This window comes from Octodon degus, unplaced genomic scaffold (assembly GCF_000260255.1).
Source record: "Octodon degus isolate 3935 unplaced genomic scaffold, OctDeg1.0 scaffold00050, whole genome shotgun sequence".
In the NCBI taxonomy this organism is placed as follows: Eukaryota; Metazoa; Chordata; class Mammalia; order Rodentia; family Octodontidae; genus Octodon; species Octodon degus.
In genome coordinates, this window is record NW_004524626.1 from 11,183,628 (window position 1) to 11,198,116 (window position 14,489).

At 54.2% G+C, this 14,489-nt stretch overlaps 1 protein-coding gene across 2 annotated transcripts; it reads left to right on the forward strand.

The window, feature by feature from the left end:
* The first annotated feature begins 5,584 nt into the window (after window positions 1-5,584).
* Spc24 (SPC24, NDC80 kinetochore complex component) lies at window positions 5,585-11,233 on the forward strand. Of its 2 annotated transcripts, XM_023717195.1 has the most exons (6): window positions 5,585-5,717; window positions 6,544-6,705; window positions 9,380-9,524; window positions 9,864-9,968; window positions 10,071-10,147; window positions 11,014-11,233. In XM_023717195.1, exons 2-6 carry the CDS (start codon window positions 6,546-6,548, stop codon window positions 11,118-11,120), a joined length of 594 nt encoding a protein of 197 aa, XP_023572963.1. In that variant the 5' UTR covers window positions 5,585-5,717; window positions 6,544-6,545; the 3' UTR covers window positions 11,121-11,233. The 2 variants fall into 2 exon arrangements, with proteins under 2 accessions (XP_023572963.1, XP_004632892.1); XM_004632835.2 differs by lacking the exon at window positions 5,585-5,717 and having other exon boundaries at window positions 6,538-6,705.
* Window positions 11,234-14,489: the final 3,256 nt, after the last annotated feature.

Sequence of the window (14,489 nt, forward strand, 5' to 3'; positions counted from 1 at the left end):
ACTTTTTGGAGCTGCGCGGCCCAAAGCCTGCAGGAGATGCTCGTTTTCTTCTTGGCCTATATTTTTGTCCTCGGAATCTCGACATGCTTTGCTTTCCTGTTCCTGTTCTTGGTGAGGAAGCACAGAGGAGCGGGCTCCAGGCCAGCCGCTTGGTGCGCCCGCCCGGCGGTGGGGAAGGCGGCGTTGCCTTGGTCCCTTCCAAGCGTGCCTGCCGTCCTCGCCAGCCGTTTAGCCCGTCCAGCAGGGCTTTGAAGGCAAACCTTGGCAGAGCGGGGTTCAGCCCCCGGAGGCCACAGGTCCATGGAGGAGAAAACAAGTGCTGGCTTCCATCCTAGAGATGCAGGCTCCTTGGCTGGATGTGGTTGGCTGCCTTTTCCGTTTTATTTTCTGAGACATTCTAGCTGTGAACTCAAAGAAATCTTCCTGCCTCAGCCTGAGTGCCTTAATTACAGCTTTATTTTTTTATTGAAGAGGTATGCCAAAGAGAAAGACTGGGAGGCCCAACAGAACAATCAGGATGGATGGATTGTGTGTGTGTGTGTGTGTGTGTGTGTGTGTGTAAATTAGAAAACAGCTCCCCCAAGAAGCTGAGGCAGGAGGATCTCCAGGAATTTGAAGCCATCCTGTGCTACATAGTAAGACCCTATTTCAGAACAAAACTGGGGAGGGCTGCTGGTGTGTGATGGGAAGGTACACCCTTGAAAAGTGGTACAAGAGCTGTGTACCTTCAGGTCCAACCCTGAAGCCAGCAAGTGCATTTATTTCAAGCTCCTGGAAGCAGCTCTGGCCCAGGAGTGTGTGACCCCTCTCTTGCAGTCTCTGCCATTCTTGTCATCCTGACCTACAGGTACCCACAGGGGACACACTTCCGTGCCTTCGCTCTCCGTATAGCCACAAGCTTTCATGGCACCTTCCAGCCACGGTACATCCATAGACAGTATTACACATAAACAAAGTATTCTTTTTTGTAATCTTTTTAGAAAGTAAAACAATTTAATAAAGCTGCAGATAATGCTGGCACTTCTCTGTGTGTGGTCCTCGTGTCACTGTGCTGATGCTGTTTGTGTTGGCAGAGCTGAGGTTGGGAGACGGCTCCCTGCTCCCTGCGCACGGTGGGGAAACCCTGTACTGCGGAGCAGTCCCCCGGGCCACGAGTGCTGTGGCCTTCAAGATTTTCTAAAGTAGATCTCTTTTTGTACTGGGGATGTAGCAAATGACAAGGATTATTTTAAAAGCAGGCTTTATTTATTTTTACCAGGGATTGAACTTGGGACCTTGTGCTTGCCAGGAAGGCATTTATGCCACTGAGCTATATCCCCGGCTGCAGGCTTATTTTGAAAAATGTTCAAAGCTGTAAGAAAACTGCAACAATATTGTGATACGCTCCCAGAGCCAGGCATGTTGGCACAGGCCTGTAATATCAGCAATCAGGAGGCTGAAGCAGGAAGATCTCAGTGAATTCAAGGCCAGCCTGCACTACAGGGTGAATTCAAAGCCCACCTGAAGGGCCAGGATGACAGCTCAGTGGCAGAAGCACCTGCCTGGCAAGTGCAAGGTCCCGAGTTTCATCCCTGGAACTGAAAAAAAAAAAAAGGCCTGACCTGAATTACAAAGGGAGACCTTGTCCCAAAAGAAACAGCAGACCTTTCTGAAAAGTAACATCCAGATAATACAGAATATGGCAAAGTGAAGGGTGCCCCTAGTCCCACTTGGTGAGAATGGCATTATGTATGCATACTTTTTTTTAAGAGCTTTTTTTAATTTTATTTATTTATTTGTGTGTGTGTGTGTGTGTGGCGAGCTCAGCCCACCAGGGGGCGGGCGGGCTGGCATGTGGTGCTGGGGGATTGAACCGCGGTCCCTGTGCTTTGCTGAGCTTGTTCTAAGTAGGTGCTTTAGACCACCGAGCCATCTCTCCAGCCCCTATGTATGCATACTTTGCCAAATGATGTAATTTGCCTCTGTGTTTGTGTGTGTGTGTGTGTGTCTGAGACAGTCTCCCTGTGCAATTTAGGCTGGCTTTGAACTATTAGCCCAGACTAGTCTCAAATTCCTCCTGCCTCAGCCTCCTGGGATTACAATGCTGGGATTACACCATTCTGGGTTATTTTTTGTTTTGTTTTGTTTTTATTGAGACACAGTCTTGCTATACAGTCAGTCTGGCTTCAAACTCAGCAGTTGGCCTGCCTCAGCCTCCAGAGTGCTGGGATTACGCATATGTGGCACCACGCTCCATGCCCTTCACTTCATTTACTTTTTATTCTTCTTCATTTCTAGGACTAAAGGATAATAGCAGCCTGGACCTCATGTGTGCCAGGCAGCTGCGCTACCCCTGAGCTGCACCCCACCTTTGTTCATTTTTTTTTTTTTTTTTTTTGTACCAGGGATTGAACTCAGGCCCTTGCGCTTGCCAGGCAAGTGCTTATTCTGCTGAGCCATCTCCCTGGCCCCTGTATTTGGTTGTTGCAGGGTCTTACTACGCAGCTGGGACTCATGGTGATCCTCCTGCTCTCAGCCTCCCCAGCGCTGGGATTACAGGCCTGCATCACTATGCCTGGACTCTGGCCCCTTCAGCCAGCCCTGGGGGCAGGGCTGGCTGGGCAGGTGGTGCCTGGGATCAACCACGGTTCCTGCACTTGCCTAAGCAGGCGTTTAGTCCACTGAGCTATCTCACTGGCCCCCAAGTTTTTTTGTTTTTGTTTTTTGGTGGAACCGGGGATTGAACTCAGGCCTTTGCACTTGCCAAGGAAGCACTTATTCTACTGAGCCATCTCCAGCCACCCCCCAGCTTTATTTTTGATGTACTGAATGATTACAGTCCTAGGAATTGAATTTCAGGCCTTCACATTGAGCTACTGCACATTCCTGGCTATTTTCTGAAAGATGGTCTCGTTAAGTTGCCCAAGCGAGGCTCGAAGTTGAAACCCTCCTGCCTCAGCCTCCCAGAGCGCAGGAAGGACAGGAATGCACCTGCACACCTGCCTCTACTGTTTTATTTTCACCCGTCCGTGTTTGCAGTGGGGAGTGGTTACAGTCATACGGAGAGCTGGCCGCGTGGGACCGGGGCTGCGGATGTGTCCGCAGGCCTCCCTGCCCTCTCAAGTCCTTGGTTCTTCCCTGGGCGGCACAGCTGGGCGGGCGGTCTGCGCAGGCGTCGGAGGTCCCGGATGGCGAGGCCAAGGAGCGCTTTGCTAATGCAAGCGTCTGGCGCTCGTCTGCTTCCCAGGAGTTTGGAGCCAAGAAGAGGCCTTTAGAAAATTAAAAAAAAAAAAAAAAAAAATGGTTTCTCACAAAGCAATTGCCAAGGCCGTTCGGTCATTTTATTTTCTTGTTCAGTTCGTGCCAAAATTAAGCCCATCCCCCATAACCACCTCATACTTTTTTTTTTTTTTTTTTTTGGATGAGCTACATCTTTTTTCCTTTTTTTTTTTTTTTTTTTTTTTTTGGAGGGAGGGTCTTGCTATGTTTTGGCCCCGGCTGGCCTCTGATTCACAGTGATCCTCCTGCCTCAGCCTCCCAGCTGCGGGGATTACAGGCATGTCCCACCATACCAGGCTAATGCTATTTTTAAAAAATTATTACAGTCAGACTGGGCGTGGTGGCGCGCCTGTAATCCCTGCGCTTGGGAGGCAGAAAACAGGAGAACCGCTATGAGCCCATCTGTGTGGCGAGACAAACTCTGTAGACCCTGTACTAAATACATTTAAAAAAACTATTATAGTAAATGACACTTTGCCATGAGTTGTCAAAATCCTCCTCCTTGCTTTAGAAACACATCACATTGTGGAGGTTGATGGCATGCAACTTTTCTTTTTAGAGTTAAACATTCACCATATTTCTCATCCCACTTCAGATTTTATTTTATTTTATTTTGATGTATTTAGTACAAAGTCTTCAGCGTCTCGCTACACAGACCGGACTCGCCTTCAGTCTCCCAAGCGCTGGTCTCAGCGCGCCCAGGGTCGGGGCCAGCACGGTACACCAAGGATCGGACCCGGGTCCCTTCGCTTTAATCCACTGAGCTATCTGGCCGACCCTTAGATTTCTAATACTTTTTTTTTTTTGGTGGAACCAGAGTTTGAACTCAAGCCTTTGTGCTTGCCAGGGAAGCACTTATTCCGCTGAGCCATCTCCCCGGGCCCTCTCAGATTTTTAAATTGTGGGCAGGGCTGGAGAGATGGCTCAGTGGTCTAAAGCACCTACTTAGAACAAGCTTGGCAAAGCACAGGGACCGGTTCAATCCCCAGCACCACATGCCAGCCAGCCCCGCCCCCTGACGGGCTGAGCTGCCACACACACATATAAATAAATAAAATTTTAAAAAATAATAAAAATAAATAAATTGTGGGCAAATACGCATTACCATACAGTTCCCATCTTAACGATTTATTGATTCTCTTTTCCCCTGGCGCGGGGCTCCACCCCAGCCCAGCACGGCACTTTTCAGCCGCACTGATGGCGGCAGCCTCGCGGGAGTCTTTCCTCCCTACAGCCCTGAGTTCTGTCTCGCCTGCGCCCCAGCCAGTCTCCAGCCCGGCCCTGGCGCCTGCCGACCCACTTCCCGTCTCCAGGAATCTGACCACAGGGCAACCTCAGGGCCTTCCCACCGAGCCACGCTTCCAGGCCTTTATTATTTTGAGACGCAGTCACAAAATTGTCCAGGCTGGCCTCCAGCTTGCAGCTGTCCTGACTCGGCCTCTCCGGTGCTAGCATTTGGGTGAGCATAGCGGCACCCAAATTCTAACTTTTTTTTTTTTCTTTCCGTCTTTTTGAGACAGGGTCTCCCAACGCAGTCCAGGCTGGCCTTGAGCTCACTTTGCAGCCCTGGCTGGTCTTGAACTCCCAGTGATCCTCTTGCCAGCCTCCCAAGTGCTAGGATTACAGAGGTGCACCACCAGCCTGGTTTTACCTTTTATTATTTATTTAATTGGCATCTGCTGACTTTCTCCGAGGGAGGGGCGGGCCAGGGGCGCAGGGTTGCCTCAGGATAGGGCTGATCTGTGAAAAGCGCAAGCTCCTCTTCCATCCCCTGGGTCCTAAAGAGCTACTTCACACACACGGGCCTGGGACAGGACCTCAGAGTAAACAAAAGGGACGATGGCTCCGTTGGGCGCAGCGACGTCGCAGGCCTGTGATCCCAGCACTCAGGAGGCTGAGGCAGGAGGATTGCTACAGGTTTTAGGCCAACCTGGGCGACATAGTGAGATCCTGTCTCAAGGAGAAAAAGGGGTCAGAGAGACGGAAGGAGGGACGAGGATGGGCGCGGAAGGTGGTGAAAACAGAACCAAGAGTCCTTAGGTCTGCGCGCCTGGTCCTGCCGGAGGAATGTGACCACTTGGTACTGCAAACACGTACTAATAAAAGTAAAAATTTTAAAAATGGAAGGAATAACATGAACTGCTAAGAACTGATGTTCCAGCGCGGCTGGATCCACTTCATATCCCTCTCCACGGTGCACACACCCTCCCCGCACTTTACCTTCCGGGGGTGGGTGGTTTGCGTTGGGCGGCCGCCATCCGAGCGCCCGCGAGGTGCACGTCTCTCCGCTTCTTTGGAAGGGAGGTGGGCGGCCTTTCTCAACAGGGCCAGGGACGACTGCCAGTCTCTAGTGGAACAGTTCCAGGGCTTATCTTCTGGGCACCCGGCTCCGCTGATAAGAGGGCTATCTTTAGTTCCAGGGCTGAGAAAGAAAGGTGAAGAGCCTGCCAAGGTCAAAGGTAGGCTGCACAGCCAGAAACCAAACCTGAATTTGAGAGAGAGAGAGAGAGAGAGAGAGAGAGAGAGAGAGAGTCTCACTGTGTAGTTCAGGCCGGTCTTGAGCTCACTTTGTAGCCCAGGCTGGTCTCGAACTCGCAGAGATCCTCCTGCCTCAGCTTCCTAAGGCGTGACTCCCGATGGCACCCCAGTTGTGTGCGTGTTTTAATGGACAGCCACATAATGCTTAACTGCATACGTGCTGCCATTCTCATTTGACCTGCACGCCAACCCTGAGGTCGGCACTATTCTGGCTCTTATCCGCCTGAGGAAGAAAGCACGACACAGGCGCAGTAACTAAGCCAAAGTAACACAGGGACTTAAGCGGCGCAGCAGGGCCTAATCCAGTCTGACTACAAATCTCACTTTGCTTACAGGTCTTATTTATGTTTGTTGTGTGTAGCCCATGCAGAGCATCGGCTCCATAAGAAGCAGTTCCCTACTTCGCCTCTGAAACTCCACCCTGCAAAACCCCACAGCCCGGACCCAGAGACAAATAAAGGACGCCCTTTTCGCAAAGCATAGTCCAGGCTGCGCAGGCGCATCAGGCCGGCCGCTGGACACGCCTCTCTCTTCGCTAATTGGTCATCACCGATGACTGACGGATAGCCGGCGCAGGCGCCCTAGGCTAAACCAGGGACACCTTCCGCTCTGAGACACACCCCTCTCCCTGTGCTCATTGGTCACTTCTAATGCCTGACGGAGATGGGAACCAATGAAAGCTAGGATTTCCGGGTAGGGGCGGGCCTCACGGACGGACAAATTTACGCGGGTTTGGTCCTGGCGTAGTCATGGCGGCTTTTCGCGACATTGAGGAGGTGAGCCAGGGTCTGCTGAGTCTGCTGGGAACTAACCATGCCCAGGCACAGCAGCGACGGCTCCTGGGGCGCCACGAGCAGATCCTGGAGCGGCTGCTGGAGATGCAGGATGGCGCTGAGCAGCAGCTGCGAGGTGAGGGCCGGACCGTGGGCGGGGGCTCATCGGGTTTAGAGGTGTGTGTAGGAGTCCGGCCCCTTGATGGGTGCTGTGAACAAGAGCCGGACGATGGGGGTTGAAATAGTGCTTGAGAATCAACCCCCCCAATGGACTGTGAGATGAAACGTGAGTTCGTAACCTTCAGTGCCTCAGTTTCCTTAGCTGTCAGAAGTCTATGCCTTCCTCCTAAGGTTGCTAGAGATGTTTTAGAGCACCCAGTGTGAGCCTGGTCCTGGGTGGCATCAGGGAACAAAGCAGAATCTCTAGGTATGGTGGTGCACGCCTGTAACTCCAGCACTCATGAGGCTGAGGCGGGATGATTGCCGCGAGATCGAGGCCAGCCTGGGCTACATACATAGCAGGACTCTGTCACAAAAAACCAAAAAAACCGAAACCGAAAACCCTAGAGGAGGTGAGGGAGGCAGGGGCGGTGGTGAGGACTGAAGAAATTGGTGTAGATAAAGGACCTAGTGCTTTACTTAGAGAATATGGGATAAATAATGCTATTTTCTTTGGCTCCAAGATACCACAGAATGTAAAACTTACTGAAAGGTAAGCGGGAGAAAGCCAGTATCTTTACCTACGTGGGGAGCGCTGCCTGCGCAGGCCCGAGGTCCCTCCCCAGCACTGGGAGAAGAGAGCCTGGACTGATAATACTGATTGTTATCACTGGTGGTGGGACTGGAACCCAGAGCCTGGGACCTGCCAGACACATGCTCCTCTGCTGAGCTGTGTCCTCAGACTTGCTTCAGATGTTGAGGCAGGCAAGCTGCCCAGGCTGGCCTCACACCTGCAACCCTCCTGCCTCAGCTTCTTCAGTAGCTGTGGTTACAGGCGAGCACCACCCAGCCTGACTGTTACAGCTTTTATGAGTTATTGTTGTTTTTTTCCTGGTGGAACCGGGGATTGAACTCAGGCCCTTGCCAGGGAAGCACTTATTCCACTGAGCCATCTCCCCCACCCCTGTTAGAGCTTTTGTGAGCCTGCATTTTGGTGGCACGAAGCACAATCCTAGAGTTGTTCAGCCCTTACTCTAAGAACTCTTTCTCGTCTTCTCTGTCCCATTAATCACTGACACTTGCCCTCCCCCAAATCCTGGTACCTACCAGTCTATTTATTTATTTATTTGTTTATTTATTTATTTATTGTGGAACTGGGGATTGAACTCAGGTCCTTGCCAGGGAAGCACTTATTCTACTGAGCCATCTCCCCAGCCCCTCTATTGTATTTATTTATTTTTAATTTTTTAATGTATTTGGTACAGGGTGTCACCGTGCAGCTCGGACTCATAGTGATCCTCCTGTTTTCAGCCTCCCCAGCGCTGGGATTACAGGCGTGCACCACACACCCTGTCTCGTTGCCGGCTCAGCATGCACATACTGGGGTTCGAACCCCAGTCCCTTGTTTGCCTAAGCAGGCACTTAGCCTGCCGAGCTATCTCGCCTGTCCTGTTTTGTTGGTTTTTGAGATAGGCTCTGGCTCTGTAGCTCAGGCTGACCTTGAACGCATGGTGACCCTCCTGCCTCAGCCTTCTGAGTTCTGGGCTGTAGGATGTATTTAGAGACAGGGTCTCAGTAGGTACCTCAGAGGGCCTGGAACTCAAGGTCCTTCTGCCTCAGCCTCCTAGTTAGGCTGCAGCTGTGCGCTGCGATGCTTGGCTTACCCAGGGGATCTTCATAGCTGGGTTCGCACGCTTCTGGTAGGAGGAAATCAGGGGTCACGCCATAGAGACAGGAAGAAGCAGGCGCAGGATTGTCAACACCGAGGCGCCCTTGCGGACTGATGAGAGGGCACGAAAAGGCGCGGTTGGGGCCGGGGAGATGGCTCAGTAGGATAAGATCTTTTTTTTTTTTTAACATTTATTTATTTATGTGTGTGTGTGTGTGTGTGGCCAGCTTAGCCCACCAGGGGGCGGGGCTGGCTGGCATGTGGTGCTGGGGATTGAACCGCAGTCCCTGTGCTTTGCCAAGCTTGTTCTAAGTAGGTGCTTTAGACCACTGAGCCATCTCGCCAGCCCGAGGATAAGATCTTGACTGGCAAACGCAAGGATCTGAATTTAATCCCCGGTTCCTCCAAAAAAGAAAAGGCGCGGTAGAGGGAACCCGCGGAGGTGGACGTGCAGGGCTGCCGGCTTAGACGGCCAGTTGGACACACAGACCAAACCCGAGGCTTCCTGCTGCCGCGTTGTGACCCGTGCCGGGTCAGTCTCAGGGCCTGTGGCCCTCAGGCCAGTGTCCTGCCGCTGAGCTGCACCCCTAGCCTTTTCCTTTTTTTTTTTTTTTTTTGGAACCGGGGATTGCACTGAGGCTCTTGAGCTTGCCAGGCAAGGGCATATTCTACCGAGCCATCTCCCCAGCCTCCAGCCTTTTATACTTTATTTTGAGACAAGCCTCGAACTTGAGCTCCTCCGGCCTCAGCCTTGCAGGGTGCGGGCGATTCCAGCTGCGCGCAGCCACATCCGGTGTGTAACCTGTGCTTGTCACCACTTGAGTGTGTCGAAATGTGCACTGGCACCCCAGGAACCCCGAGCATGTTCGGGTAGGGACTTTCTGGTTGGTCTTAGAAATGCGGCGGCTCTGATGTTGCCGGGAGACCCGGGTCCCAGGAGCGACGGGTGGACCTGCGGGCGCCTCCTTCTGTCCCGCTGCAGAGACGCTGGCCGCGGAGGAGAAGGTGGCCCAGAGCCTTCTAGACACCAAGGAGTGCGTGCGCCAGGGGGCCGTGGAGCTGCGGCAGCTGGAAGCCGAGCTCCAGAAGGCGGGGGACGAAGACGCCATCCTGCAGGCCAGGCTGCGATATCCTTCACCGGCCAGCGCTGGCCTGCACCCCAGGGGGAAAGAAAGGAAAGAGCCAGGCATCGGGGTGCACTGGAGGATGGAGCCAGGATGGGCGCTAGTTTAAGGCCAGCCTGGATTACAGAGCGAGATCCTATCCCAAACAACAAAACAGCAGAGGCCAGGGAGATAGCTCAGTAGATTAAGCACTTGCCTGGCAAGCGCAAGGTCCTGAGTTCAATCCCTGGTACTGCAAAAACAAACAAACAAACAAACAAAAAAGGGCAGAGTAGGCACTCTCCGCAGAGTGGGATTCGGCCGCGCCTTCCCTCCGGAGCCGGGCCCTTAACACCTGCACACCCAGCTCAGCCAGGAGCTGCAGGACCTCAGGGAGCTGGAGGCCGAACTCGACAGACAGGAGCGAGAGGTGGACGAGGACACCACGGTCACCATCCCTTCCGCAGTGTGGGTTCCCAGCGGGCTTGTGGGGTGGCGCTGGGGTCGGATCCACCCCGGGGCCGGGGCGGGCGACGGCCCCGCTTCCTCTCTTTGTCCTGTCACCTACAGGTACGTGGCTCAGCTTTACCGTCGGATTAGTAAAATAGAGTGGGATTACGAGTGCGAACCTGGGACCATCCGCGGCAGTATCCTTTGCAGTGGGTGGACATGGGCTCAGCCCGGGAGGTGGCACAACTCCAGGGAGCCGGGGAAAGAGGTGAGCATGGCTGCTTTGTGCAGCCAATGGGAGCACAGGGCCTTGAACCTGCGGAGGAAGCGTTCTACCCCTGAGCCACCCCTGAGCTCCGCCCCAGTCCGGTTTAGCTTATTTCTAGACAGGATCTGGTTAAGTTTCTTCCGCCAGGTGGGGAGGCGCACTCCTGCAGGCCCAACACTTGGAGGCTCAGGCAGGAGGATCTCTGTGAGTTCAAGGCCAGCCTGGACTGCATAGTGAGACCCTGTTTAAAACAAAACAGGAGTCGGGGAGATGGCTCTGTGGAATAAGTGCTTCCCTGGCAAGCGCAAGGGCCTGAGTTCAATCCCCGGTTCCAGGGGGAAAAAAATGTAAAACAAAACCTGAAAGCGAAGTTTGTGGAGTTGGCCTCAAAATTGCAATCTTTATGACTCAGTCTCCTGAGTGGCTGGGATTACAAAAATGACCTAAATAGCTTACATTAAAGAAGGAGAAAAAAAAAAAAAAGACTCAGCTCATGGCTGAGTCACACAGCATGATTCCAGCATGCACAGCCAAGGTTTGGATTGCCAGTGCCAAAAATAAGCCAGATGTGAAGGCACTCATGAGTCACTCTAGGAGGCTGAGGCAGGAGGATCCATGCACCGTGGAGCAATTTAGGGAGACCATGGCTTGCAAACAAAAAGGGCTGGGGGGCGGAGCTCAATGCAAAAGCGGGGTGGGCGTGGGGGGTGTTTCCGCTCCAGTCCAGTACAGCAGACAAATGGGCGGTAGTTGGGGAGCAGCGCATGCGCGGTTTTCCTTGCCTCAGCGCTGCAGTCCACCATGGCCCCAGCGTGGCCCAGCCCGTCCACCTGGACAGCGCCCAGCTCTCCAAGCAGTTCATCAGCGACTACCTCTGGAGTCTGGTGGACACCGAGTGGTAGATGGGAGCCACGGGGACCGACAGGACGCCGAGGCTGCAGTGGAGGGCTGCGAGTGGCTGGGTGGGGGGATCAGGTTAACAATAAACGTTTGCACTGGACCTGGCGGTGCTCTCTGGTCATCCAAGCAGGAAGGGCTGAGGCAGGAGGATTGCATGCCACAGTGTGAGGCCAGCGTGGGCTGCATAGTGAGACCCCATCTCAAAAAGCAAAAAAAAAAAAAAAATAATAATAATAATAATAATAAAATGTTTGTGCATAAATGGCTTTCTTGTTTTTTTTGTTTTTGTTTTTGTTTTTTTTTGGAGGAACCGGGGATTGAACTCAGGCCCTTGCACTTGCCAGGGAAGCGCTTATTCCACTGAGCCATCTCCCTGCCCATAAATGGCTTTGTTGAGGTCTTTCTCTCCCTGCTTTGGCCTCAGATCTCTGATGGCCCGTAAGTAGCTGTAGGGAGCCGATGGAACCATGCCGGGGGCTTCCCGCGACCTAGCCTCACGGAGGCTCCAGAGTACTAGGCGTGAGGGCCCAGGCCTGTGATCCCAGCACATGGGAGGCTGAGGCAGGAGCGCTTTGCAGTCAGCTCCCGTCTCAACAAAATTAACGCAGTTTTATGGAGTGACAGATTCTGTTTGTTTCCTGGCTTTTGGTGCGGAGGATGGAACCCAGGGCCTCCTGTGAGGCAGGCAGGTGCTTACACTGACCCACGCCACCACTGAGTCCTTTTTGCTTTCTTGTTCAGAGACCCAGTCTTGCCGTGGAGCATAGGCTGGCCTCGAACTCAGCAATCCTCCTGCCTCAGCCTCTGGAGCGCCAGGAAGATAGGGGTGTGCCACCCCACCCTGCTTTCATCAGGTTTTTTTTTTTTTAATTTATGTTAGTTGGTCTTTTATTTATTTATTTATTCTCTTGGCGGAACCAGGGATTGAACTCAGGCCCTATGAGCTTGCCAGGCAAGCGCTTATTCTACTGAGCCATCTCCCCAGTCCCAATTTATGTTAGTTGGTACAGGGTCTGCTACAAAGTTTGGACTTGTAGTGGTACTCTGGTCTCGGCCTCTCCGGCCGGGATTACAGGTGTGCACCACCACACCTGGTTTTGGTGGCCGGCACAGCACACCCAGGGTTCTGGGGCCAGCATGGCATGCAGTACCAGCAAGCAAACCTGAGTCCTTGCGCTTGCCTGACAGGCACTTAGGTGGTGGAGCTGTCTCCCTGGCTGATGGGGTTCTTTTATGTGGTCCCCATCCATTCCTTCAGCTCCCCAGAGCATCCCCGCCCTAGTGACATGACACAGCACCAGGAGGCCCTCTGCTGTGGCTGCCCCTGGACACCACAGCGCACTCAATGCCCTCCCTGGCTTCGGGCCCCAGATCCCAGTGGTGACTGCTCTGCCCACGAGAAATGCCTCAGCCACAGTCACGGCCTGGGACAAGCCTCACAAGGCAAGCGCAGCCTTGGGCCTGGCCTGTGGCCGACACTGTCACTGGTGGCCCTTCCTGCCTTGGTGGACTGGGAGCTCCATCCTGTGAGTGACAGAGGCAGCAGCGCAGGGTTCTGGAGGGGGACAGGGTCCCAGTGGACGGCTGGTTTCCCTCCTACAGGTCCCCTGCTGGCAATGCCCCAGCATTCAGTTTCCCAAGAGAAGATGTGTCCTTTGGGGACTGCAGCCAGGTGCAGCGGGCTGCTCTCCACCTAAGGCCCCCCAGGGAGGAATTCAGTGGGGGCGGGAGGTGAGGAGGGGCTGAACTCCCTGCTCTGTGGGGAGAGGCCCAGCCCTGTGCGCGCCTGGGCTGTGACTCACTGCCCGCCTGGCCGGATGCCTGGACAGCCTCGCCCGCAGCCTCCAGCCTGGCCACCTCTCCTGGCCATCCTCTTCAGAGCTGATGCCCCCTGCCCCCTGGCACAGGCATGGGGAAGCCAGTTGAGCACTGGGAACCAGAATCAAGTCCCACACCTGTCATCCCAGTACTCAGAAGGCTGAGGCAGGAAGAAATCATGAGTTCAAAGACAGCATGGAGCCTCTCAAAAAAAGGGGGGGGGGGCCTGGGGAGATAACTCAGTGGAATAAGTGCTTGCCTGGCAAGCGCAGGGTCCTGAGTTCAATCCCCAGTACTGAAAAAAAAAGGGGGGGGGGGCCTGGGGAGATAACTCAGTGGAATAAGTGCTTGCCTGGCAAGCGCAGGGTCCTGAGTTCAATCCCCAGTACTGAAAAAAAAAAAAAAAAAAACCCCCCCAGTGTGAAGTTGCACACCCTTAAAGCCATTGTTGTGGATGCCGCACTGGCCCTGCTGCTGGCTTTCTGGGTCCTGGGATTAGAGGTGTGCACCACCGTGCCTGGCTTCTCATGTGCAGCTGGACTGGTTCTCTGGCAGGTGAGAGCCCCGAGTGACTGGAGTCTGGCTGCTTGTCCCTAGCCCCACAGCAGGCAGATAGCAGCGGCAGGGGCCCACCTGAGCCAGCTGCGTCTAGATCTTAAGCACTTTATCTTCACCGCGAGTGAGATCCTTTCCATGGTGATAAATGAGCGGGAGGAAATGCCACTGGCGCAGGCGAGCTCCGCAGGAGGAAATCAGGCTGTGGGCAACAGCAAGGACGCTGGCCTGGACGCTGCCTTGATCAAGCCAGGCCTGCGGTCCCGGCGGTGCCCGGGAGGATTTCCAGTTCCTGGGTGGGCCCCAGCTGAGGCCAGCGAAGGCAGCAGCCTCCTGTGCCCCTCTTGTGTGTGACGATGGGATGGGGGTGCCTCCCCAGCCCCTATTTACTTCTTAGTTTGGCAGGGTTTTGCCAAATTGCCCAGGCTGGGCTGAACTTGCGATTCTCCTGCCTCAGCCTCTCCCAGTGCGGGGATTACAGGTGTGCACCACGGTGCCCAGCAGCCACTGACCTCTTGACTTGGGTTAATGTGCACCTGGCCTGCGTGGGTGGCCGATCTCAGGAGAGGGTGGGAGGGGGGGAGGGAGGGACACAAACCCAAGCTGGGCCGACCAGGTCCAGGAAGCTGGGGTTGCTGCCTGCTGGGCTGGGGCATTCGACCTGGAAAGTCCCACTGGGCAGCCCACTGCTTTCTAATCCTTCTGTCATCACGGAAAATCACTGTCTGAAGGGGGGGGGGGCAGGGCAGGGACATCCGGGCCAGCTGCAGGCAGGGCAGCACCCACCCGTCTCCCACACAGGCCAGGCTCCTGGCTTGCTCACAGCTGCTGTGGTGGGGATGCCCCGGCTGGAAGCGGTTGGGGCAGGAAGGGCGCTGCTGGTTTTTACTTCGAGACAGGGTCTTATGGATTGAACTCACGCCCTTGCACTTGCCAGGCAAGCACTTCTCCTACTGAGCCATCTCCCCGGCCCGCATGGTGATCATCCTGCCTCAGCC

Excerpts from the sequence above, each read along its gene's own strand:
- Spc24 (XM_023717195.1), top strand. The coding sequence starts at position 6,546 with ATGGCGGCTTTTCGCGACATTGAGGAGGTGAGCCAGGGTCTGCTGAGT. Across the intron at positions 9,969-10,070 it reads GTCACCATCCCTTCCGCAGT|GTACGTGGCTCAGCTTTACC; the intron begins GTGGGTTCCCAG and ends TGTCACCTACAG. Across the intron at positions 10,148-11,013 it reads ACCTGGGACCATCCGCGGCA|TCCACCATGGCCCCAGCGTG; the intron begins GTATCCTTTGCA and ends TCAGCGCTGCAG.